This window comes from Trachurus trachurus (assembly GCF_905171665.1).
Source record: "Trachurus trachurus genome assembly, chromosome: 5".
In the NCBI taxonomy this organism is placed as follows: domain Eukaryota; kingdom Metazoa; phylum Chordata; class Actinopteri; order Carangiformes; family Carangidae; genus Trachurus; species Trachurus trachurus.
The window spans coordinates 28,961,302-28,975,457 of record NC_139896.1 but is presented as its reverse complement, the minus strand read 5'-3'; the positions used below and the strand labels follow the sequence as shown (position 1 = coordinate 28,975,457).

The 14,156-nt window shown below is 41.6% G+C and overlaps 1 protein-coding gene across 1 annotated transcript in view; it reads right to left on the bottom strand.

The window, feature by feature from the left end:
* Positions 1 to 14,156, bottom strand: part of bsnb (bassoon (presynaptic cytomatrix protein) b) — a gene marked incomplete at both ends in the record, with an annotated part of 82,619 nt that overhangs the window by 65,011 nt on the left and 3,452 nt on the right. Inside the window, one exon of the mRNA XM_083972240.1 lies at positions 4,713 to 5,103. Within this exon, the coding sequence (XP_083828366.1) occupies positions 4,713 to 5,103 (391 nt within the window). The remainder of the gene's footprint in view (positions 1 to 4,712; positions 5,104 to 14,156) is intronic.

The window sequence follows — 14,156 nt, the reverse complement described above, 5'->3', positions numbered from 1 at the left end:
TTTTTTTGGTTTGGTTTCTAAATCTGTTTTGTGCAACTGTCAGCTATGTGGCCACCTACTTGATGTATTCTGGACGAGGAGGAGGAAACACAGAGAGCACTGGTGTGGGAGTTCTCACTAAAACTGTACCTCAGCTTGTGGGATTGTTGGTTCAAAGGAAAAAAGAAGCTCCTTCAAGAAACTCTACATACAAATCTTTAAAACAAAAAGTCATTTCATCATTATTTCATGGCTACATCAAAGGCAGAGTCTTCACCACGGAGAAACAAACCAAACTGCATGAAGAAATTGAACATTTTGTTTTTTAAAGTGGCCCCAAAATTATCTTTTTGATTTGTTTCTATTTTGTGTTTGTTCACTGAGGTGCAGAATCAGCGCAATGTTGCACAGCGTTGGTATGAACACTGAGCGTTATGGTTAATTTATGATGATGCTTTTCTCTCCCGTTCTGTCTCCCCCTCCTTCTCTCTCTCTCTCCCTCTCTCCCTCCCTCTCCCTCTCTCTCTCTCAGCTGTGGCTTCTCAGGACCAGGCCATCACTGCAGACAGAAGGAGGGTAGGATCTATAAATAGAAAGTGAACCAATTATAAAGCAGATGTTCCCCTGTATGATGGTGGGAGAAACATTGTCACCGGAGGGGGGGGGGGGGGGGGGGGGGGGGGGGGGGGGGCTGTGGTATTTTCACTATCTCTCTCCGAGCCCCTGCTCTTTGTTGTTTCATTCTCTGCCTCAGAGTCGCTCTTTGACTGTCTCGCTTCTCTCTGACTCCGTCTGGCTCTCTCCTCCCTCTTTCAGCACAATCTTAATCTTAACACCTCCCACATTATTTCTTTTAAACGCTGAGGATTTTTTCCCCCTGACTTGGTGTTACCTTCATGTACGAACCCAGACGTATGATTTAACTAGCACATCTCAATTCTCTGTTTAAATCTTTCAATAAATCTCATCTCCTCAGCCTGACTGGCAGCTCTGTAACAGACTGTGGCATATAACACCCATTTGTTGCTGGCTGTGTAAAGTGTGTTTACATCACTGGGTTGTTTAACACAGTTCTGACTTGTATTATTATATAATGCAGTAACATGAATGATTATCATCCCTCAAACAATCCTACATGAACAGGGATTATCATTATGAGAAAATGGACTGATAAGATTTCTTGCTGAATATTAAAGGGGGGGAAAAAAGATCTAATTTATACTTTTAATTCTGGGTTGGAGAAGCCATTTGGGACTTGGTGAATAAGCATAATTTAAAAGATATGGAATCGCCCCCGGTTACCAACACTTTAATCAGCGCCGCCATCTTTCTGGAATGTGAGGGGAAATCCTCTTCAATAACAGGTTTTTCTCATATTATCCCTGTAATCTGGGACGGATCAATCAGTGTCTGTGAACTATTTGTAAACAGAGACATATCTCTTACACAAAGCGGGACGTGAACCCAATAAGAGACTAATCCCAGAGCCACAATAAACCAAAGACACTGTTTTTATGAGAAAACGCCACAGGTGATTTTTTTTTTCCTGTCGAAACACCAGATGTACAAATGAAAACAACTTTTATAATCCTAAAATCCATGAAGTCTGCCTCCACTTTATTCTAAAAGGTCAAAAATATTCCCAGGCTTTATGTCTCCATGAAATACCAGTTCTTGTTTTGAACTTGAACTCAACACAACATTGTCTCTTCCTCTTTTTGCCTCCTTGCCATGGCTATCTATCTTTCCCTCCCACTCTGTTCTCTCCCTCGATGTAATCGTAATTCCGCTTGTCTTCAGCCTTATTATCACCTTGATCGGCAACAATGTGCCCATCAACAATTTGGAAGGTGAGTGATAAGGCTGAGTTAGATATGCTGTAGCGAGGCAGAGGCCCGATCCATGCTAAGTAGGTTAAGGGGGTAAATCTTCAGGTCTCCGGAGGCTGAGCGTTTTCCCTCCGCGCCTCTCTCCCTGTCAGCGTTTGACAAGCTCACCAAGGCTGAGCTGAAAAATACCCACAGCATCCACCTCCGCTGCTCTCTGTACTGCCATGCTCTCCGTCACTCGCTGCCATGATCTATTCTTTACTGTCTGTCTCCGCTTTGGTCCACACATTTCTTTCTAGTCCTTCCATCTCCCACATCTTCCTCTTTCCGGCGGAATCTCCTGTCTTCTACACACAAGTGTGCACTCGTGCATGCGTCCGCTCTGGCTTCCACACACCCTTTAGTCGCACGCATCAACAGTTCAAAAACTAAACATTTACCCCATATATCTTTGTATTTATTAAGCCTGCAGTAACGTGGATAGCCTGTAGGCCAGCATAACTGACGTTGCATCTTGGCTGCAATTTGCAACATGACTCAGTGGAGTTGATGTGAAACTTTGTGACAGATGACACAGCCACACTTGACTCACAGTAACAGTGAAGCGTAGCCTAATTCAAATTAAGCTATGCTTAAAATAAATCATACAAGTGATTTATTTTAAGAAGAAGGCAATAGGCGTTCTCAGCTACCTGTTAACAGTGATGAGTGTTTTGATGCATGTGAATAATTGTGAATGAAGGGAAAACGTGTTGGGCCGCGTCCGGTGGTGTTCTAAAAAGCTTTGTTTAGGAGAAGCTCTGGGCAGGACTTACATCCTCCTCACTAGCTCCTGTCAGAAAGGATGGATATAGCTTTGTGCTGTGTACATTTTCTGTGTAACATTAGCTGCGAAAGAACACAGCACTTGCTCGAGATAAGAGCCCATGATTCATTACAGCTAATAGGAAGTGACCGATATATTAGTGGGCACTTCAGCAAAAGAACTGAGTGATGGCCAGGTCTCAGAGTATGAAAGATCATGAGTCCAGAGGATCATTAAACACTTCATCAATCAAGGTGAACAATGGCTAAAACTGGAAGTTCTCAGCTCTGGACCGGTCTGCGACTGATTTACATCCTGACTCCTGTTCAGCTGGTGCAGTGCAGCCCAGGAGCCGCTTTCATTCAGGAACCACTCAACTAACATTACTCACAAATGTCAATGAGAAATCATTCCAGCAGGGCAAATTAAACCGTAATGTCGCACCTGCTCTTGTCAGAATTTAAACTAGGGCTGCAACTAACTATTAGTTTCATTATCGATTAATCTGACGATTATTTAAAGGGATACGAGGAGTTTCGGAAAGCGAAGTGTTTTCACACTACATTTCCCATGAGCCTCCGCGCACTGTGAAATTCTTGGACCAGCACAAGACGGACGAAAGCGAAAACATTTGCCAAGAATGTTTTCATTAATCAAGAATGAAAGTCGGAGGTTTGAAGACGATCAGCTACCGTTGTAGTTCCGATAAACGATGCCAACTACTAGCAATCGGGTGGCGTTATTCCTATGACCCGCCGGGCAGCGTCTGGGAAACCAGGAAACTAGGAAATGCTGGGCGAGTCGACCACTAAATAATACTATCAAAATAACTATAAAGACAAAACAATATATTTATTGAAAATGGACCCATTAACAAGTGTGGGTAACGTAGATTCATCCACTTTAATATGAGACTCTTTTATATATTCTTTATATATTTAAACGATTTATCGATTAGTTGTTTGGTCAATAAAATGTTAAAAAATGTTGAAAAATGCCAGTTTGTGTTTCCCAAACCACAAGATGACGTCCTCAAATGTCTTGTTTTGTCCACAAACCAAAGAGAGACTCAGTTAATTGTCATAAAAGAACAAAGAAACCAAAAATATTCACATTTAAGAAGCTGAAATCAGAAAATTTGGACTTAAAAAAAAAAAAAAAAAACTACTCAAAACGATTAGTCCATTATCAAAATAGTTGACGATTAATTTAATAATCAATAATTGTGCAATTCATTGTTGCAGCTCTAATTTTTAGACACCAGACGTGGGCAAACTTTTTGACTGGAGAGTGTTTGTGCAAACTAAAATAAATTACATGAAAAAGCCATTACCTCCAAGTAATAGAAAACTTAAATTCAAATGGCCAAATGGGCCATATACTGTATGGCCCGTGGACCAGGACTTCCTGTGGATATACTTGATAAAGACACCGCAGAGTAAGGTACACACTGACGTCAGTTCCTCACAGCGGCTCGTCTCTGCCAACACCCGCTGTGGATGCTATGAATAGTCAGAGCTGTCATACAGCTGGGAGGTAAGAACATGGATTTCTTGAAAATTGAAAGACTGACAGAATTAACACCAATCTATATGATGCACCAGATACTGGAAATACATGTATGAGTCACATGTCTCTGGTCCCTGGTTCTATTTTTAGTACAGTTTGTCAGCCTGGACAGAATCCTGAGGACTTTGAAGGATATCCTGGTGAACTATTCATATTTAGTTGTGTATTTCATTCACAAAATCATGTGCTTGATTATAGACACCCCGCTGCTTCGTCTCCCTTTAGCCTTTGTGCAGTATGTGAAAACGTATGCCTGAATTCACTCTGAATCTGTTTGTGATGGAGTCAATTTCACAGAAGCTTTTTTTTAGCGGTGTTTTAGATGCTTTTGTTTTTCATGTGAATGCATCCTTGGCAGATGCTGACTGTGTTTGTAACTCAGATGCGTGACAGTATTTACTGGGTTTATGTGGAAGGTTGACTGTTGAGTAAATCATTATAAAACTAGAGGAGTAGAAGAAAATCTGATAATGGAAAATGCGCATCGCTGGTTTCGCCCCGGCGGCTCTGGGTCGAGCAGCGCTGCCTACCTCTGTGAGGTGAGGGTTGGGGTTGAAGCCGCACTGGTTGCACACCATGGAGCGACACTGTGTGCAGGTGTTGAAGTTGGCCCTGTCGTCCCCGTTGCCCGTCAGGTCGGCGGTTTTGCAGACGGGGCACAGTTTGCTGCTGGGCATGGGCGCAATCTGAGGCACGGAGTAAGGGGAGGTGGGGACGCTGCCTCGGTCCGGGGACGCAGAAGGGGACCTCCCAGTCCTGCTGCTACCCACGTCCACCTGCAGACTCTTCCTGGCCACGTGACCCTGGCCATGCTCTCCTGGAGGTGCTGCATGCTGAGGGGTATCATGGGAGGCGAGCCGGTCCCCAGTCCCTTGACCACTCTGGACTCCGGCTTTAGGTCCAGGGTCTGACAGCGGCGGTCTAACAGGGGTGGAAAAGACAATGGACATTAGAGTGGACATTAGACGTAGGTCTTAAGGTTGGCTAATATTAGCCAAAAACCATCTAACACAGCTAATTTAAAGGGATATTTCAACATTTTGGCAAATTCGCCCATTGCCATAATCCCTATACTGTAGTTTTAGGAGTAGGTTTGTTACCTTTACTTGTCGGTGCAAGCTGTTTTGAGATCGGCGGGGCAGAGACTTGAGCTGCATGGTATTTTCATGTTTCCCTCATCAAACTAAATACACAATCCAACAACTCCAAAACATTCTCATGGACAAGTTGTGACCTGCACATTCACCACGCTATAAAAAAATAAACATACAATTATGTAACATTACAACACATGAAGCAAATACTCAGAACTACTTGCTTCTGAAATCACTCTGCCCAGCAGCCGTTTCTGGAATGTAGTTCTGGCTACGCATTTGCCTTGAAAACAACTCTGTCTCGTAATGTTCCGTTATTATCTCATAGCGTGGTGAATGTGCAGGTCACAACTTGTCCACGAGAGCGCTTTGGAGTTGTTGGATTGTGTATTTGATGAGGGAAACGTGGAAATACCATATGACTCCGTAGCGTCAGCTGAGCAGCTCGTATCTCTGCCCTACCGATCTAAAAACAGCTTGCACCGACAATTAAAGGTAACAAACCTACTCCTAAGACTCTCTGGGGATTATGGCAATGGGCGAATTTTCCAAAATGTTGAAATATCCCATTAAGGTTGATACACTGTACATTGAAAAAGCGATAAAACAATAGTTTAACAAAACAAGCTCAAGTCAAACTCTGGTGGTTAGCTCTTTAACCACATGGATTAAACAGGACCTAAACATGCAGAAACCAAGGAAGGAGCACACAGGAAGACGACAGGAACTTCCAAAATAAAACAGGAACTAAAGGGGACGAAACGCACACCATGACAGTGCTCTTTGTTTAGCGGACGGATGGAAATCCTACAGCTGCTCGAGAAAAACGTATTGAAAATGGAATTAAAAATTGAGGTTATTTCATCGCATTAATATTTAGTACAAGATTATGTTTTATGCTCCATACAAGAATCATAAAACTCAGCAACAGTGGATCACACCAGGCACTAGGCCCATCTGTACTGTATGTAACATCACCAATCATGAGAGCTCATTAGTCATCACTGCTCTAAAGGGGAACTGTGCTTTTTCTCTGTTTTGGTTGCTTTTTCCTCTACGGAGCTCCACCGACAGTTTCTGAGAGCATAATTCAAAACACTGTCGTAAAAACTAACAGCTAACCCTCCTCCAGGCCATGTGCATGACGCTGGCGAGAAGGAGAGACGTCTGTCAAGATGGGTGACGTTATAGATCATACATCCACAGAACATCTAGAAGGGTGCAGAATAAATGTATTAATTTTACTGGGGAAAAAATTACAGTATAGAAATAATTGTTTTATCAATTTTGACGGGTCCAAAACATATAAATATTTACACCTGGTTACGTTGGCAACGTCGACATGAAATGATCTCTGTGCCAACCGCATTAGTACGTTGACGTCACGTGAGGTGGAGCTCAGGGGGAGCCAGATCCTGATAGCTCTGTGGAGAAAATGGCATTGTGCTAATGCTAATGCTAATGCTAACTAACGGTCAGCCGGTACTGTAATGTTTCCGGTGCAGGCGTGATGCTGCGGGTTTGTTGGGTTCGTCAGCAGGTGAGTTAGTGTGAAATGCTTCAGATGTGTTTCCAGTCTGCTGTCAACACCGGAGCTGCTGCCGCTGTCAACAACAGTTAGCGTTAGCTTAACTTTAGCTACTAGCCGCTCCCTATAGGCGTACATGGCAACCAGTACAATTGAAGGTTGGAGCAAGAGCGGGCAAGTGTACGAGTGGTACTCACGTTACCGAAAAAAGGCACGTACCGACGTATTTTTTGCGTGCCAGCATCGACTTGGTACCAAAGTATCGGTTCTCGTGACAACCCTATACCACTAACTTACATTGTGTTGCTTTAAGTTTCAAATCTTGCCACATCTGTGTTCAGGGTCAACTACAAACCTTTAAAGCTTCATGAGTGTATCTCTTTCCTGGTCGTGACACTGATGCTGACAAACAGACACACAAACACAAACACAAACACCTGCCAAAATACTCAAAACCACCTCTGTGGCGGGTCGTGCTATAGTGGCTGTCTCTCTGCCGCACACACACATTACACACAAACACCCACACTGGGTGAAAACTATACCAGCCACATGCTGTCATAGCTAGTAAATTTGCAAACACAGAATCTCCTGAATCAGCTGCAGTTGTGCATGACTCTGGGATTTGTGTGCACGGATTGTCTACGGTTGTGACATGTGCAACCATATCATTTTTACATATATTAATACCTTCTTATTTTACAATTTCTATCCCATTTCATTTCTTATTACATTTCATTCCACTTCTTATTTTCCACGGCAGTCTGCTCACACAAAACGCCTCGCAGCATTATGCTGCACTTTTCACTTTGTGTACGTGACAAAGAAAACCTTTGAATCCTTGAACTCTTTTCTTATTCTCACACAAACAGAAATGTACAAATGCAAAGAGTGGAAAAATCCTCTGCCCTCAGCAGTCCCTTAATCACAAACACACACACACACACACACACACACACACACACACACACACACACGCACATTTCATTGCTATGGTCACAAACTGTCCATCTTTGGACATTGCTGCTGCTGCATTCCCATCTATCTGTGACATTAAAATCACATACTACATTTATGGATGTACCTGAAACTGAAACTGGCTTTTACCCGCACATTTTACACAATAGTTTCAAGTGTGGTTTCGTTTCCATCTAACTTCATTGTTCTTTTTGTCAAGCTGCGTTTACATCAGCGGTGATACAGAGAGCAAAATGTAGCCACAGCAATCTTTTGGGATGATTGAGAGAAACGCTAAGGGGACTGAAGAGAGAAAAGAAGGTGAGTAAGTGAGTAACAGTGAGTGAGGGAAGGATGGAGTCACTGAGTGTAAGATGAATCTGGCACAGGAAGCTGTTGTGAAAGCCATCTAGTGTTGTAGACCTCGTGACATTTTTAAGCAATGCACATGAAAAATAAAATACAGCCTTTTGAAGTGCAGCCTATGTTTTAATGAGCTGGATTTGATGTTTTCTTAAATAGCTTTTTATAACTTAATTCCAACAAAGAGCACTACTTGCTCTTGAGTGGTGCGTTTGGAACCCTTCAGCTCCGAGATGCTCTAGGTCCAAATACTATCATAAGATTTTATTGTTGTTCGTGATGTGATATCAGACTACTCAAAACACTGGCAAACAGAGAGGCAGATGTTGAATATTTTATATCGCCTCTATCACTTTCTGTGAAGTGCTCCTTGTGGCTTTTTTTCACTCTTTGAAGCTCCTCTGTTCTGGGCTTCAGTTGTGTGCTTAGAGGCGGCTAAAGGTTGTGTTTCAAACAACAACTGTTAACTTTAGGTTCACGCTCATTCTGGCCCTTAGGCATAAGTGCCAATAGTTATCAATCTCCAATGGGAACTCTTATCACTGAGGTGCTCTCTCTTCCAATGACTCATACGAAGATTTCAGTGTTATTTAACCTCATATCATTTAAAGGGACAACGAGGAGTTTGAATTTGGTCATAAAAGAGTCTCGTATGTGGATGTGTCTACATTGCCCACACTTTTGGTTTTCCGGACACTGCCCGGCGGGTCATGGGAATAAATATTCCTTAAGAGGCTCAGCAGCCAATTTTTATAAAAGATGGCAACCTCTCATCATATATATATATATATTTTTTTTTTTTTAAGTATATTTTTTGGCTTTTCATGCCTTTATTCGATAGGACAGTTGAGAGTGTGACAGGAAATGGGAGGCAGAGATGGGGGGAATGACATGCAGGATAGGGCCGTCCGACGCGGGATTTAAACCGGGGCCGCCTGCAGTGAGGACTATAGCCTCAACACATGGGGCGGCTGCTCTACCAACTGAGCTAAACACCACCCCCCCTCATCACATATATCAACACCCTCACCTGTCTGGACGCCAGCTGAATCGATTTGCATCCAATTTTTATTTTATCATTTTTTTAGTGAGCACACTGGGCATCCTTTATTTACTTTTTATTTGTATCATTACAATTATTAATATTTATCTTTTGCCTCTCTTTATATTATATTATATTTTATTTTATTGTATTTATTTGTTTTCTTCTTTCTATTGCTGTACCTATTTATCTTCACCTACTAATTCATTCTTTTTGTATTTTTTTTTTAAACTTATTTTCTTTCTTTTTTCTCTCCCTCTTTGTTCTTAGGGGAAGTTCATTTTCTGGTTCTTTGTTCTAATGTACCATATAGAAAAAAAGGGGGAAAACAGCTGTTGAATAACTTTAGATCTGTGATACCTGTGAAATGCTGGTCTCCAATAAAAAAAAATGCCAATAGTTGTACAGGAGTGGAGGATTTCCACTGTCATAACCACTTAGAGCTAGTTTTGTCCTGCACATCATCTTAAAAAGACATCCACAGTGAGAGATCGGTGGAAATAAAGGAGCACGTTAACAATTGTGAGTCACTGCTGACGACTGGAGCCACTGCACAACTCCTAACCTTGTTCCACTTTCTACAGGAGTCCTGTGTTCGCCGTACCGATTGGGAAAATCCAGCACTTTTCAAACCGACGCTCGATCCTTTATGTTTGAATCTCAGCCCAGTCTTGACAGTGTGCTGGCAGAGGCTCCCGCTCCTGTCTGATGCTAAACTGGATTTTTGAGGATAATGCTAAAGACATCTTAAGTCTAAATCTACCCAATGTCTTCACAAGATAGAAGGTAGTTTCACATAATAATTATCACTTGAAAAGCAAAGGCACCAAGCGGAGTCTCTTGTGATTTATGCAACGCCTCGGGCTCGGCATAATGAGACGCTGAAGAAGACTTTAAACAGGAAGACACCTTTTCAAAAGATTCCTGTAGATATTCTCATCCATCGGCAAACGGGAGTCCGCTGAGAGCGACTTGTGGTTTTGTGTCTAAAGCAGTACAAGTTGCTCTCTGTATCACAAACTGGATAGTGACGGGTTTGCAAGCTGCCAATCTTTTGTAACCGGAGCTCCATGTGAAACTCTCCGTTGTACTGGAGGCAAAGAGAAAAAAAAGAGTCAAATTCTCTACACAGCCTCAATAATACAAGTGACAGTATCCCAGTGTTACTGTTTAAAATGTAAACACGTATCACACGCTAATGAGGAGTGGATCAACATTTTAGGAAATGTTCCTATTTGCTTGTCTTGCTGAGAAATTGATACACATGTCATATCTGTTTAGGAAACACAAAGCTACACAGCTGTAGCTGGAAACAGCTATTGACTGATAACTTTCAAAGGTGCTGGTAGGAAGATTTTGTGACTCTTGGAAAGAGCAAGGCTTCGTGTTCCCCCTTGTTTACAGAGTTCATGCTAAGCTAAGCTGCTAGCTGTGGCTTCATATTGGGACAGACACAAGAGTGGTATTCACTTAATCATCTGAGTCTCAAAGCAAACAAGCCTGTGTCCAGCTACACATGAGATCAGATCAACTTCATTTGTCCCCAGAGGGATATTCATGTTGGGCAGGTAGTAGAGATGCGCGGATAGGCAATTATTTCATCTGCAACCACATCACAAAAGTCGTCATCCACCCACCATCCACTCGTACCAACGTTTTTCCAAAACCACGCCTGCCCGCCATCCGCCCGTTGTTGTATATCTAATATATACATGTATATATAATATATGTATATATTTTTCCTAATTGGTCCACCCGCCCGAAGCTAATTAAAATATATTTTTTCGTCATGTCATCCGCCTGACCCGCGGTTTATCTGTGGACTCCGCGGATGTGCCCGCAAACCGCGCATCTCTAGCAGGTAGTGCCACATAACTGCAAGGCAGAATCACATTAACACAAGCAGAACCAACGGCAGTATAACAGTAACATAGATAGGCAGCACCCCATCATGTTTGAAAGAAAAAAAATGTACCCAACTTGAGAAAAAAAAAATGAAAACAGGGATCCAGACTGCCCCTATGGAGGCATTTTGCTCCTGAAATTTGAGACAGTGCAAGTCAATTTTTCACCTACTTGGCACATGTGCAACCAGTAAATTTGCTTTTTTTAACACTCAAAGAATCTGAAATCTGTCATTACAGGTGTCAGGCCCAGGTGTTGAGGATGATGAATGAAAAGGAAAGGTGAATATTTGCTTTGCAAGTCGATTTGTGCCCCTAAATTATCTGTTTGTGCTCCTTTATTAATAGATAAGTAAGAAAGGGGTAGGGTCATATAAGCTTTACTTCCACCTGCTCCTTTTCGGACACTGTTCTTTTGTTTGTATTCTGTTTTTTGTTTCTAAACTTTATTTTTTTATGTTCGAAATAAATAAATAATTCATTCATTCATATACAGAAAAACAAACAAACAATATATATACTGGTAGACTTTATCTGCACTATATTATATATATTGTTTGTTTGTTTTTTTCTGTACTGTATATGAATGAATGAATTTCTGTATTTATTTCGAGCATAAATAAGGGTAGAATTATACGCAACGATAGACAATGGGTCACATGTGCGACGATGATTAAAATTAATGATAAATTGAGAAGACTGCAGCACCGACACAGCCCAGCTCACAGGGCCAGCAGACAGATGAGTGTACATAAAACAATGACTAATGTTATAAGGAAGAGGCCCTCCCCCCCCCCAACCACCACCACCACCCAACTGGGCGGAGGGGATGGAGTGGGAACCAGGGTAGCTTACCCCACTGTATGCTAACATGCATGCATGCATGAGTATATAATATATATAAATAAACTAATAAGTATACAGAGGACATAATGTTTTAAACAGACTCTATCTGCACTGTCAACCAGGACAAGTGGGACCTGACAAGACAAGCAACATTTCTCAGAGTACAGAGTGTCTCCAAACAACGGGGCAGCAGCTTGTGTGTTTTAACACTCTAAAACACACTAAATATTTGATCAATTATCAATTAACAACAGACAAAACAATTCCTGCCCCCTTTCTCAAAGTATCCAGCTTTGTAAAGTGCCGCTGATGTGAAGCCTCAGCAGTTTTTGATCAAAATCTAATGTCAAATCCATTTTCATTTTTAATGTGAGACCATTCTTACAAAATCTAATCAGAGCTAAGCTCAGTGAAACACCAGCAGCCCAGTGTGCCAATTCCTCCGCTGTCCCTCAGCAGCGCTGCGCCCACACAACTTTAACTGACAGAACTAACTCTGAGTGGATTAATCAAAGTTCTGACAAACCCATTCGTTTTAAAGAGTCCACTAAACAACACGGACCATTACCACGTCAATAATTAACACACCATTAACAGTCATATTACCAATAAATGTGTATATTCTGCCATTAGAGATGGCTTTTCACTGAAATCTGACTTCTTAGACATGTCCCTTGGTATAAGGGAAATTATCTGAAGGAGCCGGATGTAGTATGTCTATATCTGTATCTTTACACTTGAGATACTATATGTTTTCTCATTGATTTATACCTCCATTGGAAATGAACCTGGGTAACTGAGGCCGCCCAATGAAATCTATCTGGTTTCGTCCATTTAATTAAATTCAAAGGTCAACGCACATACCAGATTCATCTGAGGCCTGTTAAAGGCACACAATCCATATGATGTCTCTACATCAACAGTGGACTGTGACTATTGTTGTTGTTTTAACTTTTAAATTTCGATTTAATTTGTTATGTGGCTGCTGGACACCTTGTTCTGCTGGTTTCAACTGCTTTTTATAACTTCTCATTACCATAGCTAAAATGGAACCGAGGGGATTTGATACATGTTCAATAATAATGTCTCTCAAAAGTGATGACAAATGCATCCTTGCTGGCTTTTAAAGAGCAAAGAGCAAACAGACACTACACTGTGCCCTGCATTCACACAAAATGAAAAGGAATCATACACAAAATGAATGTAATTAAGTTTTCAATTAGCCAGACGTGTGACAGAGGCTCTGACAAATTCCCACATCAAGACTGTTACAAAATGCATCAGAAGTAATTATTTCAGTGTCTCTGACAGAGGTGATGTTATAGGCCACAGCGTCACGTCTTGTTTCATCGTTTCGTTTTGGACCGTCTCCGCAGAATCCTCGAAAAAGACACAAATATTATCCACGGATGAAAATGCAGGAGTGTCTGAAACTTTACAACCTTCCGTGCATCACATAAGGAAAGAACCACAACTGGTCCTTCAACACTTTGTTTTATGGTGGTTCAGATGAGTAGCAGGTTGCACCGAAACACCCAGTTTATATTTAAATATCCTCGAATCATTAAAGCCACAGAGCTACACATACTTTGGTTTCCATAAAAGTATATACCCAAAGAGCTTTGAGAAACCCAGACAGTTGTTAAACAGCTGCTGTGGCTGAGCTGGATCCTCAAAGACTCTTCAAATCATCTGGGTGAAGAAAATATTCCATCAAATTTTTTTTTTACCTGTTTCTCAAGCTGCAAGCTCCCAACTCAAAATAAAGATAGCAGCTGGAAATGACACGTCCTTATTAAGTCTGTTAGAGTTAGTTAGTTATATTGGTTCATATTGTATTTTTGTTTTTTACAAAACAGTATGTTGATGTGTTGAAGCTACGTATATTAATACACAGTCACAGAGAAACAGCTCATAAATACTTTTTTTTTTCCCTCCAGATGATTCAAATAATATGTGAGGATTCTGCAAAACCTTCAGACCAGCAGGAAGAGTTGTTGTGCGACCTTTGGGGGGTTTTCAAAGACTTTTCAGATGAATATTTCTTGGAACATCAGAAGCATAGCTGTGACTCCAATGCAACGATAATACACAAAGAGGCACAAGTGTTTGTCTGCTTCCAGCTACACCAGCCAAATCTGTGTGTTCTGCCAGAACACACAGAGTGGCACTGGGGAACCTGAGCAGAGTTCATCTTTGTCACAGCTTCGTCTTTTTGAGATGGACCGGCGTCTAACAGT